The sequence below is a fragment of the Mya arenaria genome, chromosome 16 (genome assembly GCF_026914265.1).
Source record: "Mya arenaria isolate MELC-2E11 chromosome 16, ASM2691426v1".
Lineage (NCBI taxonomy): Eukaryota > Metazoa > Mollusca > Bivalvia > Myida > Myidae > Mya > Mya arenaria.
Window position 1 is genome coordinate 16177667 of NC_069137.1, and position 22227 is coordinate 16199893.

At 36.1% G+C, this 22227-nt stretch overlaps 1 protein-coding gene across 1 annotated transcript; it reads left to right on the top strand.

Moving 5' to 3' along the window:
* The first annotated feature begins 4187 nt into the window (after positions 1-4187).
* Positions 4188-20534, top strand: LOC128221976 (zinc finger protein 888-like). Its single transcript, XM_052930705.1, has 2 exons — positions 4188-4285; positions 16075-20534. The coding sequence occupies exon 2, from the start codon at positions 16081-16083 to the stop codon at positions 17374-17376; it is 1296 nt and encodes a 431-aa protein (XP_052786665.1). The 5' UTR covers positions 4188-4285; positions 16075-16080; the 3' UTR covers positions 17377-20534.
* The last annotated feature ends 1693 nt before the right edge of the window (positions 20535-22227 follow it).

Below are 22227 nucleotides of genomic sequence, written 5' to 3' on the forward strand. Positions count from 1 at the left end.
CATCATCATCATCATCATCAACATCACTATCATCAACATCATCACTATCATCAACATCATCATCAGACATTTCCGTTCAAAGTTCCCATTTAAACAAATATATCAAAAAAGCATTTAACAAGTAACAAAACTGTAAACAACAAATATCATGGTTACCACCTTCAACATATATGATCATCATCAGCCATTTCCGTTTAAAGTTCACATTTAAACAAATATATAAAAAAGTTTTTAACAAGTAAAAAAACTGTATACAATAAATATCACGGTTACCACCTACAACATATATCATCATCATCACCAGAATAACCTCTGAAATTTTCATCTGGGTATGCTGATTTTACTTTTGTTTCACAAGTGCCCATCAGATCACAAAGTTCAAATGACTCAACCTCACTTAAGGTCTGTCCCTCAGTCTGTATTTTTTGTTAGCTGTCTTTTTAACTTGTTGACTTCTGACTGGAGGCTTTTTATTTCATTTATCTGTTCATTTATTTTTAGGATTAACTGTGTTTTGTCCATATTTGAATGTTTATAGTTAGAATGTGTAAATGGTTTCCTTATTGCAGATTCAGCTTCTTTCCGTCGATATTCCCTATTTCTCAGCACTGCTCTAACTCTGCTGCATTCAATACATCGATCGTTTTTTTGTCATTAAAACTAAATCACACTTCACACTTTTTGGCTGAATCAAAAGTCAAAGTCCCGGCTATATCCCCGATCTGGAGGGGGGGGGGGGCATGGTTACGCCCTACTGGTGCATTAATAAAGCTGTTGCAAATGAGAAACTTTTCTTGCATCAATATGTTCAAAGGCTAAAAGACCAATACGTGCAAACTTGGAGAGAAAGGATATTTTCGAATAGCAAGTTATTTCATTTTGCAAATTACAAAGATAGCTTTGAAGTTGCATTATATGTACATGTTATTGATATTGTAAAGGTCAGAATCTGCTATGCAAGATTTAGAAGTGTTTGTCACAATCTTATGATTGAAAAGGGGAGGCATTATGAAATAGGTAGAGACTATAGATATTGTCCATATTGTGAATGTATTGTCGAGGATGAATTTCATTTCCTTCTTGTGTGCCCCCTTTATTCTAAAGTACATGTTAAATACATATCTAGCATGTATCATGAGTTTCCAACATTGCAAAGATTTTATAATTTGATGTCAAGTAGAAATGAGCTTATTATAAGAAATACTGCTATGTTTGTATACCATGCTTTTAAACTACGAAATAATTATTTCCATGATTATTATGTATAGACATATATTTATGTCATTGTGCATAGTGTATTAATCATGAATTGAATGTTATATCAGCATGTGAGATTGATAAAACTTCTTGTCATTTTACGCATAGTATATCAATATTACCTTCATATGTGTTAATTTATAAGAAATGATGCACATTGTTAAATATGTCTATGTACTTACCCTGATATGTTTGTAAAATAGAACCAATCTATAATATCTATATTACGTTATGAATAATGAATATTGAATGCATAATTTTCATGACCTGTCATACCTGTTGTATTGATGTTTTTATATATATATATATGTAAATGATTTGGCCGGAGGCCATTTATCATAATAAAATTATATATATAAAGCCAACATTCGAAAACTTGTGTCTGATGTCACGCATTAAGTGTCTTATTATTAGAATTGTGGAAAAAGATGCATGAAGCCTCAATACCCATAAACAAAAACGGGCAAATGTCACTTCTTCCTAAGATAATCAAATGATCAAGTTAAATCAGAAAAAGCTTACATTATGGCTTAACAAGTTCATCGAAAAAGGAAGTGTTTGCACAAATCCCGGAAGAGTTTATTGTATAATAACTTTTTAATGAAGAGTCTTAAATAACGAGAACTCAAGGTTGCCACACATAATCGTCATGGACACGGGCCTGTAAACCTATGATACAATGCATACTCCTGGGTGCGTCAAAATCAGCAGGTTGTTGCTTCTTGGTAAACAAGGCGTCAAATGTTACCCTGTTTGTTTTAAATAATGCTTCAGCAGGTAACAATTAAAATAAACAACCAAATGTGGTGACCTTTTCATAGACACTGTGACAGGCAACAAAGCAGAACATATGACTGGCTGTAAAATTTCCGTTTATGATTTGGAAAACCATTAGGGAGCTCACAATAAAGCAATGCAATCAATAACAATATAAATAACGAAAAATACGGGAAAAAAACGAACATTATATCTGAATTCCTATGCAACAATAGCATGGTTCAAACAAAACCCGTCGCAACATCATTCATTTGATTTTAATTGGACATCAAACAACATAAACAAGAACATTTTAAGAAAACTTAGTAAACGTAGGCAACTTTTTCACATTAGACCGACCTGCAGTCGGCAGTAGTTTTCTAAAGAAAACCAGTAAAATGTCAAATTTACCCATTTTGAAAGACATTCGTAAAACCTTAATATAAAACTTATAACAAAAGTGTCACACCATTGAATAGTTCATAAATTTATCTATCATATTAAATCATAAAATTGACGCCGGGAATGTTAATAACAGAACCTTATGCTTTAGAAAAAGACATTGAATTTTGTTAACGATTTTATCTCTCCCGGTTGCCATAGTTCGGCAAAGAAAAGTATCAGGAAATATCAGGCTACAACTAAAATCATATACTACCATACAACAAATATATCACAAAATATATAAAATACAAACCAATGACTAGGTTACAGCAGTAATTGCGACGATTGCATCGGATAAACACAGCACAATTTTTCGACTGAAGCAAGATGGCGAACGTCTCGAAAATGATCTCACGGTAAGATCTCGGAATGAAATCGCGCTGCACTCGTGAGTTTGAGCTAATCGCATAAACACAGACGAGAGTTGCCAATCCATGGTTTATAGGTCCGTGGTGACGTCATACCTATAAATGTCCTTTTCGAAGATTTGAAGATGCAGTCAACAGTCTACAAATTAGTGATGATTTTTAATTTGTATGATCATTAGTGTAGTGGGTGTGAAACAACGACGAAACCACTCAACTTCGGAGTTCGAATATTTATTTATAACGTTGTCGAATGAAACCAGGCAAGTCTAAATAATAATTATATTAGAAAGAACTTAAATATTTCAGCTCAATGATAAGAGCGAATGATATAAATGAGTAACAACTGTTACAATTGCAGTCTTGACTTGCGTCTATGAAGATTCAGAATGGAATGATTTATGTGTTTATGTAAATAAGGGCGTGGGCAATGAAGCGGGAAAAGGAGGAAAATTCATTATGAACCAATCAATCACTCTCATAAATATAGACAAACTCGCATAACCAGTATTTACGCTCTGACGCACTCGGACATCGACGGACATTGACGGACAGTAACGCACCACGTAGCACGACACTAAACACGACGAGACAACAACTACACAAACAATACAAGACAATATACGATATAGAACCATACCAAACACACAAACGGATAAAATACTGAAATATGCACTTGGTTACATAAGTGTTTACGGAGACGGTATGACACTGGTGTCAAAACAGGGTGCTAAATTTCCTGTGTATTCATTGGCTTATTGTAAATTAGGGCTTTGTACAAGGAAAGATACTTTCACTTCGAAGCAACCTCTTGCAATTTTTACCTTGACCGCGCACTCGGCTATGTCTAAAATGCCAGAAGCGTTTTCATTGGACGGCTACCATAGACTTTTCTGGTTTTAATGACGTAATTGGAAAAGCCTTCAAATGTTGTCCAAAGTGAAAGTAGAAATACCGCAACAAAAAACGTTCGATTTGGATGAATACGCGTCGTACTCAACGAGTTCACAACATACTAATATTTATATATATACTAATATTTATTTCATGAAAAATTGTGGAATATTTTTAAATGACATATATTCACTATCTTGACCAAAAAAAAATATTTAAAAAAAAAATATATAAAAAAAATATTATTCAGGCAATGTGACGAGCACCTGTGTGTACACCCTTCGCGCATATTGTAATTTGTACTTGCTCGCTATGAATGTGATTACATTTAAAGCATAATACATATTATATTATGTTATTTATGTAAATTTATGTCATGTTATATATGTAGGGGAAGTAACCGCTGCGAAGAATTCGAAACACACTGCTACTAAGTGTTGCCTGCTTCATATATCAATTTTATTGTTGTCTGTTACCTTATAATGGTGGACTGCGCACAATATATTATTTCTTCAACTTATTAACAAATTTGTTCGAACCTTTTTACCAATTCATTGGAATCGTTTTATGTAAGTATAAAACACTCAATGGCTGGTTAAAGTGACACTCTTATTCAAAATCAAGACATACACATGTATAACAAACACAATCAGGGGTGTAGAAATGTTTTGAAGTAGCAGGGAAGATCCCAAAAATAGGCGGGGGGGGGGTAGTCTGGGTGTCCTTCCCCAGTTAGGGGCCAATGCCCCTTGTGGGATTGAATTTAACCCCTTTTTAACCAAAATTTCTAGTGTTGAACTGTTCTGGTGCATGTTTATTTTGTAACATTTAGGAAACAGGGAAACTTCTGTACTTGAATATGATACTGAATCTGAGAACTACCCCACTGATCTGAGTTTTACCCCACCCCCACCCCCGACCCCACCTCCACCCCCAACCAGTGAGGGCCAACTAATAAACCAAATAACTGTCAAATTCAGATTCAGGATACTATTATAACATTCCAGACCGCATGCCTTCCCATTTGCTAGCAATTCCCTCCTAATCGTATGTGTACCTTCTTCTCTACCACTTATATACTTTCAGCCACTGAATCTCTGTGATCCTCTGAAAATTAAACATTTAACTTCATTTTCTGTGGTTCTAGATATCTCACCTGCAGCTAGCTAATTCCGTTTTAATAACAACCAAAAGAAATATCTGGACACTTTGTGACGTTTATTAAAAGCGTACGAAATTTCGCCAAAGGTACATGTAAAATTCATCAAAATAATGGATTATTTTTAGCAGTGACATCACCGCAAGCTTGTTTCATTTTGTTAAACATCTGGATAACACTCGTATACAAAAAGGAATGTTGCGTAAATGGTAATAGGACTAACAGAAGGACAGACACACTCATGTTGCAAACTTACTACGCTTTTTGGTGTCTGGAAAAAAAAAATTCTTTTTTTCACCCTCTATTGCTTCGCTAATCATAAACTTCAAAACATCCCCATGGAGGATGCGACTAATGAGGTCATGTATCGAGCCAATGTTATTGTATTCGGAACGCTGGGAAACCCAAATATTAATTACTGATAACAAGATTGTAACCGTTTTTTTAATAGCTGAAAACGCAAAAATATTAAATGATTGGTGAATGCTAAAAGAGTGTGATTTACTGTCGTCTCATAAGGTAGAAATACCGTGTTTTCTGAAGCTTTCTTTCAAATTTAACTTGGTATCCTTCATAAAAATCTTTTTTAGTGACATTTATTAATTCTTTTTGGTATTTTTAAACAAAAGGATTAATTGTGGTAAATCTTATTTGGGAGTACGAGTGCATCTTTAAGCGGCAAATTCACAATATTCCTCGGACAGTACTGAAGTAGATACTACGAATTAAAATAATTTGAGGATATTAAATCTATACTGTATTTCATTATCAAAACTTATGAAACCAAACACATCTTATACTGATAATCTGATCGCTAGTTTTAGTTATAGTACATAGCAGCGTTCAACGAGAGTCCAGTAGTCTGAGACTCCTAAAATTCGGCTCGGACTACCGGATTTTCCATCTAGGCAGTCCGTCAGACTCCTTCATTTCAAAATCCAATTGTACACAAATCGTATCCAAAGGTTACAAGTACCCGAATGCTCGTATATAATTATTTTGCGACTCGTCAAATCTTTATCATTTTGACGCTCTTTAAAGTAGTAAGTGACGTCATAGACCGGTATTCATGTATCTTTTAATGTTTGTAATATGGTAACTAAATCGATAAAACCCGTCAAACGGTGTTTACAAAAAATATTCCTCGTTGATTTTAGATGTAAACAATGTTTATGTCAACGGTAAAATGGATTTCGCCACCGGCAGCGAAAAATAAAAGAACTGAAAAAGAAAAAAAGATAAAGAGTTTGTAATTTATAGAGAAAGGAAATTCAGCAAGCATGGTTAAAACAATTGTCTTGGCTGATGTTTGAACTGACATCTGTATATGAGTACCTGACTGTAGGGAGCTTTGTCACTGTGCGCTCTAACGTGCGATTGAAAGCCATCAAAAAACTTTTAAGGGCCATGATAATATTATAATGAGAAAAGAAAATGCAAAAAAGGGAAAAATAATTAAGTTAGTCTACAGCTGGCTGCGTGTTAATTCAGCTGAACAAAGCTATCTTTGACAGGTAGTGCATTCTGTTTATGGATGCTGAACATTATTCAGAAATAAGGACAGTCCTACACAGACTATGTCACCATGTACCAAGCTTATATTGCAAAGTCTGTTAGCATTGGCACAACATATAAGGCATGTCAGTGTCTCATTGCACTGATTGCAGATGAATGTTCCAATTAAACAAATTCAGTATTTGATAATGCCCCGTTCAATTCCCTTATATCTGATGGCTCCACAGCCGCTTCACAAGAGGCCAAGGTTCTATCATATGCTAGATCGTCAGTTCATGGCAATTTTTTCAAGTCATATTAGAATCTATTAGATAAATAGTTTCAGTCATGTTCATGTTATTTGAATAAAACAATTAAAATATAACTTTATTGTGCTCTCAGAATACAAATCTCTAGTTTGCCCTTCAGAAATGAAATACCAAAGGCTTTTTTGAAATCATTGAATAAATAGTCATCATTGCTCCAGCCAGGGGGTAGGTCAGAAATGACACTTTTGATGTGAATTAAATTAGCCTTTATGGGACACTTGCAAGGGCCAGTACTCAACTTTTTATGTGATGTTACGTCTTTTAATACTTACAGTTTGTTACCTCAGCTGTTAACTTTAAGTTAGTGTCAAAAGTATGTACATTTATAACTCATTCCTGGACATTGCAGGGTTCTCAATAGGAACCGGCCGACGGCTTAAAAGGCCGCTTCAAAATGAATTTGGGCCGGTTCAAATCGGCAAATTCTTAAAAATGATATCGAAGAAATTTTGTAAACATCCTGCCGGAAACCGGAAATCTAAATTATGTGACCTGCGCATGTGACCTGCGCATCTAACCTCTTTGAACTGCATGCGCACAGAGCCGTTAATTCTCATTGGTCGGCTTATTATAGATATTATCGGAATTTCCAGAATTGCTATTTTTGAGCCCCACGTCGCAAGAAAAGGTGGCGAGGTTAAAAATCGAAAAAAGTTTGTTTGTACATCGCCGTGAACAGCCAGTGGTAAAAAAAGAAAATATGTTTTATCTATTGTAGGAATTAACGACATAAAAACTCTTTGTGTACAGTAACATTCCAATGTTTACCGGCACGTCGAAAAGGATCTCTTGTTACGTTTTACATGATAATCGAAAGTGGTCAGTATTAATTAACTTACCATGATTAAAAAATCACGTGGTGTTGTCTCTGCGATACCTATTGTTTATATTAACTTAGCGCGTGCATTTTATCTTGCTCGGCATTCCGATGATTCCGAAACAAAATGGAGGCAAAAAAGAGGATTTTTTTTTATTGAAATCATTGTAGGAATTGGAGCATTTGCTCTAAAAGGCGCTTGTGTGGAGGAAAGGTCTAAAGTTGTCCAAATTTACATTTTTAATATTTAACCAAAAAATTGGATTCTTTTTTTTTTCAATAAAGCAATTCATTTTAAATCAAAATTGTGTTATATTGTCTTCAAAAATAACTACCCTTATCATGGTCAAAATAGCCAAGAATGCAGGATTTCACACCTAGAAATCAAAAAAATTCTGGGGGGGGGGGGCATGCCCCCGAACCCCCCTAGCAGGCGAGCGTCTGCGACGCTCGGATGTTTGGGCCTCTTCAAAGTATTTGAAAGCCTCTTACAACAATTCTTATTGAGAACCCTGCATTGACTGGCAACCAAAAGGGCACAGCAGGGTGTAGTAAAATGGCAGCCGGGTACTTGAAAAGGGCAGCGGGTGTCCCAATCTGTTATTTAGGGCTAGCTGGAGCATTGAGTCAATAAATTTGAATAAATGTTGTAATTATCCTGGACTCCTTAATTTTATACCGGACTCCTTGATTTTGGAATTAAGGAGTCCAGTGGACTCCTTCTCTAAAAGTCTTAGTGTCAAACACTGTCATAGTACCTGATAATAAATAAATATTGACTTGACAGTAGATCTTTAGCATTACACAGGAATCATCCGAATGTAATGAAATTATTCAAGCATAATGCATGATAATTTTTATAACAGTAATAATAACTAATCTAATCATAAAAATACCAAAGCTCTCGCAATTAACATTAACAAGCCCTTCATGGAAGCAGATGTCACTCTGAAAAATGTATCATATATAGGGGCGGTCCAGGAATTGACATTACTAGGGGGGGGGGGGCAACCTTTTGACGTGAGCCCCTCAATCAGAACCAAAATGTATATGACATAATGTTTGCATGGGGGTTTGGGGTATTATCGTAAATCCCCTTAGGAAAGTTTTGACAATTTCTGGTCTGAAATGGTGCATTTTGAGCGTATTTTTTTATTCTGACATAAAAACTTTGACCATTACGGTCTTTGCATTAAATTTATTTAAGCACTAGCCCAGTCGGGCTAGTGACCTGGAAAATCCGATAGCCTGAATCAAGTTTCAGTAGCCCGAACCAAGGTTACGTTTTTACGGAGAAATACGAAGATTTGTGCAGTAAAACATGGGTAAAACGCCAGTTAACTATTTTTCTTATTTTCAGTCTCTATTGTTCTTGCTTGCATTGTAGTTAAGCCATGGCCTTTTTACAGTCCAGGATAACTGAAACTTTTGTTTTTTAGCCTGTGCATATTTCTTTGTAACCTCTTTTCCTCAGATTCTACAGCAACATTTTTACACAAATAGAGCGTTGCGCTTTTTCATTTTTTAAAGCGTCTCAATTACACTGAGGAATTAAATTTTAATAAGCGTTTGTTGATCTACAGTTAACTGTTTTAAATCAGTCAGAGTGCAAGTGTCCACTTTGCACATTTCAATAAGCGTCTAGACTGTTGTTGCAGATTTAGATATGGATATAGAAGATGTACACATTTCGGATATAATTTTTTTAGCTCACCTTAGCCGTAGGCTGAGGGTGAGCTATTAGGATCGATGATTGTCCGTCGTCTGTCGTACGTCATCCGTTGTCTGTCGTCCATCCACACTTAGTTTGTTAACACTCTGGTGGTCACATTTTTGCCTCAATTGTCACAAAACTTGGTCAGGATGTTTGTCCCATACAGTTATTATTTACTCGGACGAGTTCGAATATGGGTCATCTGGGGTCAAAAACTAGGTCTCAGAGCCCATATATGGAAAAACCTTGTTAACACTCTAGAGGTAACATTTTCAGCCCAAATAACCTGGAAATTTGTCAGAAAGGTTGTTTCGATGATTTCTAGATCAATATAATATTGGTAATCTGGGGTCAAAAACTAGGTCACAGAGCCCAAATATGGAAAAACCTTGTTAACACTCTACAGGTAACATTTTCAGCCCAATTATCCTGGAAATTTGTCGGAAACGTTGTATCAAAGATTTTAAGCTCAATTTCGAATATGGGTCATCTTGGGTCAAAAACTAGGTCACAGAGCCCAAATATTGAAAAACCTTGTTAACACTCGAGGTAACATTTTCATCCCAAATATCCTTGAAATATGTCAGAAAGCTTGTTTAGATGATTTCTAGCTCAAGTTCGAATATGGGTCATCTGAGGTCAAAAACTAGATCACAGTGCCCAAACATAGAAAAACCTTGTTTACACACTAGAGGCAACATTTTCAGCCCAGATATTCTGGAAATTTGTCAGAAAGGTGTTTTTTATGATTTATAGCTCAAGTTCGAATATGGGTCATCTGGGTTCAAAAACTAGGTCACAGAGCCCAAATATGGAAAAACCTTGTTAACACTCTACAGGTAACATTTTCAGCCCAATTATTCAGGAAGTTTTCAGAAAGGTTGTTTCGATGATTTCTAGCTCAAGTTCGAATATGGGTCATCTGGGGTCAAAAACTAGGTCACTGAGCCCTAATAAGTAAAAACCTTGTTAACACTCTAGAGATAACATTTTCAGCCCAAATATCTTGGAAATTTGTCAGAAAGGTTGACCCGTTGATTCCTAGTTCAAGTTCGAATATGGTTCATCTGGGGTCAAAAACTAGGTCACTGAGCCCAAATATGGAAAACACCTTGTTAAAACTCTAGAGATAACATTTTCAGCCCAAATATCTTGGAATTTTGTCAGAAAGGATGTTTCGATGATTTCTAGCTCAAGTTCTTATATTGGTAATCTGGGGTCAAAAACTAGGTCACAGAGCCCAAATATGGAAAAACCTTGTTAACACTATAGAGGTAACATTTTCAGCCCAAATAACCTGGAAATTTGTCAGAAAGGTTGTTTCTATCATTTCTACCTCAAGTTCGAATTTGGGTCATCTTGGGTCAAAAACTACGTCACTGAGCCCATATATGAAAAAACCTTGTTAACACTCTAGAGGTAACATTTTCAGCCCAAATATCCTGGAAATTCGCCAGAAAGGTTGTTTCGATGATTTCTAGCTCAGTTTCGAATATGGGTCATCTGGTGTCAAAACCTAGGTCACAGAGCCCAAATATGGAAAAACCTTGTTAATACTCTAGAGGTAACATTTTCAGCCCAAATATCCTGAAAATATGTCAGAAAGCTTGTTTAGATGATTTCTAGCTCAAGTTCGAATATGGGTCATCTGAGGTCAAAAACTAGGTCACAGAGCCCAAACATAGAAAAACCTTGTTAACACACTATGGTAACATTTTTAGCCCAAATAACCTGGAAATTTGTCAGAAAGGTTGATTCAACGATTTCAAGCTCAGCTTCGAATATGGGTCATCTGGGGTCAAAAACTAGGTCACAGAGCCCAAACATTGAAAAACCTTGTTAACACACTAGAGGTAACATTTTCAGCCCAGATATCCTGGAAATTTGTCAGAAAGGTATTTTTGATGATTTCTAGCTCAAGTTCGAATATGGGTCATCTGGGTTCAAAACTAGGTCACAGAGCCCAAATATGGAAAAAATATTGTTAACACTCTACAGGTAACATTTTCAGCCCAAATATTCAGGAAGTTTTCAGAAATGTTGTTTCGATGATTTCTAGCTCAAGTTCGAATATGGGTCATCTTGGGTCAAAAACTAGGTCACTGAGCCCATATATGGAAAAACCTTGTTAACACTCTTGAGATAACATTTTCAGCCAAAATATCTTGGAAATTTGTCAAAAGGTTGATTCGTTGATTTCTAGCTCAAGTTCAAATAAGGGTCATCTGGGGTCAATAACTAGGTCACAGAGCCCAAACATAGAAAAACCTTGCTAACACACTTTGGTAACATTTTCAGCCCAAATAACCTGGAAATTTGTCAGAAAGGTTGTTTCTATGATTTCTAACTCAAGTTCGAATATGGGTCATCTGAGGTCAAAAACTAGGTCACAGAGCCCAAACATAGACGATTTTAAGCTCAAGTTCGAATATGGGTCATCTGGGGTCAAAAACTAGGTCACAGAGCCCAAATATGGAAAAACCTTGTAAACATTCTACAGGTAACATTTTCAGTCCAAATATCCTGTAAATTTGTCAGAAAGGTATTTTGATGATTTCTAGCTCAAGTTCGAATATGGGTCATCTGGGTTCAAAACTAGGTCACAGAGCCCAAATATGGAAAAAACTTGTTAACACTCTACAGGTAACATTTTTAGCCCAAATATTCAGGAAGTTTTCAGAAATTTTGTTTTGATGATTTCTAGCTCAAGTTCGAATATATGTCATCTTGGGTCAAAAACTAGGTCACTGAGCCCATATATGGAAAAACCTTGTTAACACTCTTGAGATAACATTTTCAGCCCAAATATCTTGGAAATTTGTCAGAAAGGTTGATTCGTTGATTCCTAGCTCATGTTCGAATATGGGTCATCTGAGGTCAAAAACTAGGTCACAGAGCCCAAGCATAGACGATTTTAAGCTCAAGTTCGAATATGGGTCATCTGGGGTCAAAAACTAGGTCACAGAGCCCAAATTTGGAAAAACCTTGTTAACACTCTACAGGTAACATTTTTAGCCCAATTATCCTGGAAATTTGTCAGAAAGGTTGTTTCAAAGAGTTCTAGCTCAAATTCGAATAGGGGTCATCTGGAGTCAAAAACTAGGTCACGTCCCAAGTATCGAAAAACCTTGTTAACACTCTAGATGTAACATTTTCAGCCCAAATATCCTTACAAATTGTCAGAAAGGTGGTTTCAATGATTTCTAGCTCAAGTTCGATTATGGGATATCTGAGGTCAAAAACTCTCTAGGTCACTGATCCCAAATATGGAAAAACCTTGTTAACACTCTAGAGGTAACATTTTCAGCCCAAATATCCTGGAAATTTGTCAGAAAGGTTGATAAGACGATTTCAAGCTCAACTTTGAATATGGGTCATCTGGGGTTAAAAACTAGGTCACAGAGCCTAAATATGGAAAACCTTGTAAACACTCAAGAGGTACCATTTTCAGCCCAAATAACCTAGAATTTTGTCAGAAAGGTTGTTTAATGATTTCTAGCTCAAGTTCAATTATGGGTCAACTGGGGACAAAAACTAGGTCACAGAGCCCAAATATGGAAAAGCCTTGTAAACACGCTACAGGTAACATTTTCAGCCCAAATATTCAGGAAACTTGTCAGAAAGATTGTTGAGATGATTTCTAGCTGATGAATACTGACTAGATACTGTTCATATCAATGAATCTTCACACAAGTTTATATAAAAAACTAACACTATTTCACATGACAGTTACTGCCGCAGTGGATGGTGTTCACATCATAAATCTTTACACAAGTTATTTTATTAAACACCAGAAATAGTTCACACGACCGTTACTGCCTGGAGTGGATTTTAATCAGCTGATTGAATCTTTACAGAACCTCTAATATTTTCAGAAAATGAGCTTGCTTAGCTTACGGGACACAGTTACGATTCGATACTTATTAACTATCGAAATTATTATAATTTCGATAGTTAATAAGTATCGAATCGTAACTGTGTTAATAGCTACTGTTTTTGACAGAATTCATTCACATTTCATTTATATGTTTCATTTATTAAAATCGGTTCCCGAATTAATGAATTAATGTATAAAACGTCAACTGATAGTTTATATTACTTGTTGAACTTTCAAATATGTTCCAGTATGTTCTCCTTGAAAATGCTGAATTTATTCATGGGAGAATGATGAAATGTTTCCATTTTTATACGGCTGTTCATAAAATGGGATGTATTATAATTTCACCTGCGGCGTAGGGCCTGAGTTGTGACCCTTGACTTGGCAATGACTGTATTAACAGTGTCGGCTCTCTGAACTTGGCTTAAAAATACTCGCTCATGGTTTGTAAAATGCACTTCTTTTTTAATTACGAAATACAGTGTGGCAAATCATAAGGAGTGTTTAAACTAAAATACCAAAAGCTGGTACCCTTCAGCAAATGTTGATATTTGCTGAAATATCGTCTTTGAAGACCACAATCTTCATTAGCGTTTACAACGTGATGAAAAATTATGTACGGCTGTGTTGTTGCGTGATGGTTGATTGTTAAATATTTTGGCATGTATAATGCATGTATGTTTTATTTGACTCACACACTAACCATGGATAGCACAAAGAAGAAGAATAAACTCCTTATTTTCATAGTGCAGACAAAGTTTAACATGTTTACATCTCATTAAGAATATTGTATAACATCTTATCCTAAAAATGTCATATTTTAAAACTACATCCTAAAACAAAACACAATCTTAAATGAATTTAAGAAACATACTGTGTTTGAATAGGCTTAAAATTACTGCCGGAATACATATTTGACCTGCAGTTTCTAAAACCAGTAAGGGTGTCTTTAGTTTTAACGTCAAATAGTAACTTAAAAACTACATCCTTGATTTGCAATATATTTAGACCTTAGGAATTAAAGAACGCTCTTCAGAACTAAATCTGGTACTGTAAGAATGAAGACTTTCCTGTGTTAAAAAATGCTCTGCCATATACTGGGGAGAACGATCATTCTTAATTTGAATCATGTTGTTGAGTTTATGCAGGTCTGCCCATGCCCTACAATGGCTGCATTATGGCTTGACCTCGTCACATCCCCAAGTGTGACTTAAACAAAGCTTTGAGAAGAAATATCAAGCTTTAGTGATAACAAAGGTCAATAGCTTTTACTCAGTTGAGCGATTTAGGGCCTTCATGGCCCTCTTGTTTGTTCCTCGTATACATCATTCTGCTACGACCTCGTATACATGACTCTGCTATGTCCTCGTATACCTCATTCTGCTATGTCCTCGTATACCTCATTCTGCTATGTCCTCCTATACATCACTCTGTTATGTCCCCGTATACATCATTTATTCTGCTATGTTCACGTATACCCCATTCTGCTATGTCCTCGTATACCCCATTGTGCTATGTCCTCCTATACATCATTCTGCTATGTCCCCGTATACATCATTCATTCTGCTATGTCCTCGTATACCCCATTCTGCTATGTCCTCGTATACCTCATTCTGCTATGTCCTCCTTTACATCATTCTGCTATGTCCTCGTATACATCATTCATTCTGCTATGTCCTCGTATACCCCATTCTGCTATGTCCTCGTATACCCCATTCTGCTATGTCCTCGTATACCCCATTCTGCTATGTCCCCGTATATCTCATTTTGCTATGTCCTACTATACCTCATTCTGCTATGTCCCCGTGTACCTCATTAAATCTGCTATGTCCTCATATACATCGTTCTGCTATGTCCTGGTATACCACATTCTGCTAAGTCTGCGTATACATCATTCTGCTATGTCCTCGTATACCTCATTCTCCTATGTCCTCGTATACCTCATTCTGTTATGTCCTCGTATACCTCATTCTGCTATGTCCTCGTATACATCATTCTGCTATGTCCTCATTTACCTCATTCTGATATATTCTCGTATACCGCATTCTGCTATGTCCTCGTATACCTCATTCTGTTATGTCCTCGTATACCTCATTATGCTATGTCCTCGTATACCTCATTATGCTATGTCCTCGTATACCTCATTTTGCAATGTCCTCGTATACCTTATCCTGCTATGTCCTCGTATACCTCATTATGCTATGGCCTCGTATAACTCATTCTGCTATGTCATCGTATACCTCATTCTGCTATGTCCTCAGATACATCATTCTGCTTTGTCCTCGTATACCTCATTCTGCTATGTCCTCGTGTACCTCATTATGCTATGGCCTCGTATACCTCATTCTGCAATGGCCTCCTATTCATCATTCTGCTATGACCTCGTATACATCATTCTGCTATGTCCCCGTATACATCATTCTGCTATGTCCTTGTATACATCATTCTGCTATGTCCCCGTATACATCATTCTGCTATGTCCCCGTATACATCATTCTGCTATGACCCCGTATACATCATTCTGCTATGACCCCGTATACATCATTCTGCTATGACCTCGTATACATCATTCTGCTATGTTCCCGTATACATCATTCTGCTATGTCCCCGTATACATCATTCTGCTATGTCCTCGTATACAATATTCTGCTATGTCCCCGTATACCTCATTCTGCTATGTCCCCGTATACATCATTCTACTATGACCTCGTATACATCATTCTGCTATTTCCCCGTATACATCATTCTGCTATGTCCTCGTATACCTTATTCTGCTATGTCCTTGTTTACATCATTCTACAGAAAAAAATAATGGATTCTCAATTTTGTTTGATGATTTGTTTTATATTCTTATTAAAAACTATATGATATGTACGGGATTAAGATTATTAATATTTTCAACATAGTTGATTTGACGCGTATAAACACTACTATTTAAAAGTATTACATACATGTGTTTGATTTTCAGATTAACATGGATATACACGCAGGAGAGAAGCCATACAAGTGTAAGGTCTGTGGGTCCGATTTGTTCCGGAAATCTCATTTAAAGCGTCATATGAAAATACATACAGAAGAGAAACCATACAAGTGTGAGATATGTTCGGCTAATTTTGCTCTTAAAACTGATTTAAAACGACACACGAGAATACATACAGGAGAGAAGCCGTACATGTGTGAGACATGTGATGCTGCTTTCTCTCAGAAAGGTGATTTACAGAAACATATAAAAATGCACATAAGAGAGAAGCCACACAATTGTGAGATATGTGATACTGCTTTCTCTCAGAAAAGTCCTTTACAAACACATATAAGAATACACACAGGAGAGAAGCCATACAAGTGTGAGATATGTTATGCTGCTTTCTCTCAGAAACATCATTTACAATCACATATTAGAATACACACAGGCGAGAAGCCATACAAGTGTGAGATATGTGATGCTGCTTTCTCTCAGAAAAGTCCTTTACAAACACATATAAGAATACACACAGGAGAGAAGCCATACAAGTGTGAGATATGTTATGCTGCTTTTTCTCAGAAAGGTCATTTACAAAAGCATATTAGAATACACACGGGAGAGAAGCCATACACTTGTGAGATATGTGATGCTGATTTCTCTCAGAAAGTTGATTTACAGAAACATGTAAGAATGCACACAGGAGAAAAGCCATACAAGTGTGGCATATGTGATACTGCTTTTTCTCAGAAATGCTATTTACATAAACATAAAATAATACACACAGGAGTGAAGCCGTATAAGTGTGAGACGTGTGATGCAAATTTCTCTCGGAAAAGTAATTTACAGACACATATACGAAACCACACGGAAGAGCAGCAATACAAGTGTGAGATATGCGATGCTGGTTTCTCTCGGAAAGGTGATTTACAGAGACATTTAAGAGTACACACAGGAGAGAAGCCATTCAAGTGTGGGATATGTGATGCTGCTTTCTCTCACAAACATCATTTAGAATCACATATTAGAATACACACAGGGGAGAAGCCATACAAGTGTGAGATATGTGATGCTGCTTTCTCTCAAAAAAGTCCTTTACAAACACATATAAGAATACACACAGGAGAGAAGCCATACAAGTGTGAGATATGTGATGCTGCTTTCTCTCAGAAAGGTCATTTACAGAAACATGTAAGAATACACACGGGAGAGAAGCCATACAAGTGTAAGGTATGTGATGCTGCTTTCTCTCAGAAAGGTTCATTACAGAGGCATATAATAATACACACAGGAGTGAAGCCGTACAAGTGACTGTGTGATACATGTGATGCTGATTTTTTTCCAGAAATGTAATTTACAGACACATATATGAAAACACTCATAAGAAAAGCCGGAGCACTTTGAGTCATGTGGGGCTGATTTCTTTAAAAAAGTGATTTGAAAACACGTAAAAGAATACATCCAGAAAAGAAACTATAAAAGTATGAGATATGTGATGTTGAATACTCTCAGATAAACTGTTCACAGAAACATAATAGAATACCCACAGGAGAGATGCCATACAAGTGTGAGATATGTTTTGATTTCTCGCTGAAACGTGATTTACAAAGGCATATGAGAATAAACTCAGGAAAGAAGCCATTCAAATGTAAAGCTGATGGTGTTACCTATTTGAAACAATTTGAAAACTGATTGTAAAGGGATTCACTTAGAACGAGAAGCGATGTATATGTGGTTCTGCTTAAACTTTAGGAATTTTACCATTTCGTTATACGGTGAACTTTCAGAACATCTGAGATGCCCTTTGATGTCGTTGGTGTCCTTTAAGAATATCTAAGATGCTCTTAGATGTCGTTGGTGGACGTTTAGAATGTCTAGGATGCACTTAGATGTCGTTAGTGGACTTTTAGAATATCTAAGATGTTCTTAGATGACGTTGGTGTACTTTAAGGATATCTAGGATGCTCTTAGATGTCGTTGGTGTACTTTAAGAATATCTAAGATGCTCTTAGATGTCGTCGGTGTACTTTAAGGATATCTAGGATGCTCTTAGATGTCGTTAGTGGACTTTTAGAATATCTAAGATGCTCTTAGATGTCGTTGGTGTACTTTAAGAATATCTAAGATGATCTTAGATGTCGTTGGTGTACTTTAAGAATATCTAAGATGCTCTTATATGTCGTTGGTGTACTTTAAGGATATCTAGGATGCTCTTAGATGTCGTTAGTGGACTTTTAGAATATCTAAGATGCTCTTAGATGTCGTTGGTGTACTTTAAGAATATCTAAGATGCTCTTAGATGTCGTTGGTGTACTTTAAGAATATCTAAGATGCTCTTAGATGTCGTTGGTGTACTTTAAGAATATCTAGGATGCTCTTAGATGTCGTTGGTGTACTTTAAGAATATCAAGGATGCTCTTAGATGTCGTTGGTGGACTTTTAGAATATCTAAGATGCTCTTAGATGACGTTGGTGTTCTTTTAGAATATCAAGGATGCTCTTAGATGTCGTTGGTGTACTTTAAGAATATCTAGGATGCTCTTAGATGTCGTTGGTGGACTTTTAGAATATCAAGGATGCTCTTAGATGTCGTTGGTGTACTTTAAGAATATCTAGGATGCTCTTAGATGTCGTTGGTGTACTTTTAGAATATCAAGGATGCTCTTAGATGTCGTTGGTGTACTTTTAGAATATCTAGGATGCTCTTAGATGTCGTTGGTGGACTTTTAGAATATCTAGGATGCTCTTAGATGTCGTTGGTGGACTTTTAGAATATCAAGGATGCTCTTAGATGTCGTTGGTAGACTTTTAGAATATCTAGGATGCACTTAGATGTCGTTGGTGTACTTTTAGAATATCTAAGATGCACTTAGATGTCGTTGGTGTACTTTAAGAACGTATTGGCCGAATGTATCCACGACTTTTGTGTTCAATTCTATTTTAGTTTGTGTTTAATAACATACAATGTTAATTATATATGTGTACGCCTTTGTTTTTAATACATCGAACTATTTATAATAATAATAATGATAATAATAATAATAATAATAATAACAATAATTTATTATACCCCCACAAACGAAGTTTGAGGGGGTATTTAGGAGTGAGCTTGTCGGTCGGTCGGTCGGTCGGTCGGTTTTCATGGTTTCCGGACGATGACTCATGAAAGGCTAGACAGATTTGAAAATTTTTAGTACACAGGTGTAACATCAGAAGATACAGGTCAAGTTCGATATTGCGGCTGGTGGGGCCAAGGTCAAGGTCATTGTTACTAAAAAAAAGAAAAACTGTTTCCGGACGATAACTCATGAAAGGCTAAACGGATTTGAACAATATTTGGTACACAGGTGTAACATCAGAAGATACAGATAAAGTTCGATATTGGGGCTGGTGGGGCCAAGGTCAAGGTCATTGTTACTAAAAAAAGAAAAACGGTTTCCGGACGATAACTCATGAAAGGCTAGACGGATTTGAACAATATTTGGTACAAAGGTGTAACATCAGAAGATACAGATCAAGTTAGTGAGCTTGTCGGTAGGTCGGTCGGTCGGTCGGTTTTCATGGTTTCCGGAGGATAACTCATGAAAGGCTAGACAGATTTAAAAAAAATGGTACACAGGTGTAACATCAGAAGATACAGGTCAAGTTCGATATTGCGGCTGGTGGGGCCAAGGTCAAGGTCATTGTTACTAAAAAAAGAAAAACTGTTTCCGGACGATAACTCATGAAAGGCTAAACGGATTTGAACAATTTTTGGTACACAGGTGTAACATCAGAAGATACAGGTCAAGTGCGATAGATCCTTCAAAAACTAAATGAGCAAATATTTACCTTAAACGTAATTGACACTTGAAAAGATGAACAAATGAAAACAAATCCAGCATGCTTCATTTGAACCAGATGCCAGTGGAATACCAGCAGGACTTAAGTATGGCATATTTGCCACAGTAGTGCTTACTACAAATATTGACCTGTCAGATGGACTTGTTAATTCGGCTACAGGAACAGTCCCGGGATTTATTCCCAGGTGGATAAGGATGCATTCAAGCCCAAATATGTACTTGTAAATTTGATGATGATCGTGTTGGAAGAAAAGCTCGTGAATGCTCTAGATGTCTTATTCCAGAATAGATCAGCTAGAGCATCAGCTAGTTTTTTCTTGTCAGCAGTGTAACTTCTAAATTACTCAACAGATTTAAATAAACAATACATGCATGATAAAAGAAGATGCAGTGTGCAGTAACCTTGGAGTTATGGCCTCTTTTCAAAGGAATGGTTTGCCATCCCTGTGTCCAGGCGGCATTTGGGGGTATTCGTCACTCCTGTGACAGCTCTAGTTATAATAAGCATACACACATGTACACGTTAAACATTCAATTATTTGTATATATTCTTCGACAATCAATCGTACATGAGAATATCATGTATAACAATTGCTTTAGTGTCTTGAATTTCATAACACGTATAACAGTTAAAGTACACTTATAATAAAATTGCCTAACATTTTGTTATAAAATCACTAAAAGCAATTAAATTACCAATGTTTGTAAATGTAAAATATGTTTTTGAACAAATATTACGTACATTGTATATATACGAACCTTTTCACATGTCAGAATAATTGCTTGGGTGAATATGTACCTTTATTTTATGACGCCATCATAATATTAAAAAACGCCGGCATCAGTAAGGGTGTCATTAGTGTAAAGTTGTGGGGCATAATGAGCAGATAGAAGGTTGCCCTAGTTGGAGCTTCCGTTGCTTTTTAACATGCGCCAATGTATAGCACGGTCACACAGGACTACATTTAATGTCCCTGTTGAAGGCGGTCAATGTTTCAGTATTATGTCAGGGATCAAACCTATGAGCCCTGGGTTGACGTTCAAATGACTAGCCGCTATTGTATTAGACTACGGATATAATACAAAATATGCTAGTCATATGGTGTTTTTACAAATGCTTACAGGGTTTCGGATATTTGAATGAGTACACACTGCCCGGGTTAGATAAACTAATAAACTTTATTTGGTGTTTATATTGCGAGCAATGTAATATACAGGAAAAAACGCACCAGCCTTACGTTGGACTCCATTCCTAACAGACACATATCGATTGATACATTGGCATTTCAGTTTGCCAGAGCCCACTGGGACGTTTGTTAGAGAATGGTCACGTGGCTTCTCATATTGTTTCATTTAGGATATACATGTTGTACGGTTATAAAGTCAAAATATACAGCCCTTAATTACATGCCAAATCTCGAAACCCCTTCACCCATCATGGGGGCTGGGTGCCGTCAACATCAACATAGATGAATTTATCATGGTAAATTACAAATATTTCTATTCGCCTAATATTTTCCAATATTTAACTAAAAATGTTTTTTTTAGAAAGACCAGGAAAAATCAACGTCTGTGCGGCAGGGAATATATTACTTTTAGATAAAATGACTAAATCCATTACTGGCCGGGAAAGATAACAGGCTTTAACTCCTCAAGTTGTTAAAATATTCAGCACGTACATCTTGCCACTAGTTTCACATGCCATTGAACAAATCAAACTAAGATCATGTTACTTCCTAAATTCCCTGTACAGTCTTTTAACAATAAGTAGATTGTAATCTAGGGAGACATTAAGTAATTCGAATGTTGGATGTATGGTGAGTAAGTGTGATTTTGGTATCTATGTTAAAGTTATACCTAAATAAATATTACAAATATGAAAAAGGTGCAAAATAGGCCAGCTCACGTACTAAAGAGCAACAATATAAACACTTTATTAATAGTATTTTACTGTTAATAAAAAAAAAAAACTAGGAAAGTATTTTTTTTCAATCCTCAAATAATGAGTATCACGTTCTGTACTTTAAACCCTAAAGGACGACTCGGCAATAAGCAAAAACGCCTTCAAGTATTTAAATATCTAGAGTCTAAAAATATAATATTTCTACAAGAAACCCATTTAACAAGTCAATCTTGGAATAGAGAATGGAAGGTTTTTTTCAATTTTAGTGGAAATAAGTCTAATAAAGAAGGCGTTGCCTTCCTTGTAAATAAAGAATCAAATGTTAAATTCTTATGAGCTAGTAGCTTGTCGGCTAATTACCTTAGACATACAAGTAAATAATAAAGATATTACTTTATTTAATGTTTATGGACTAAA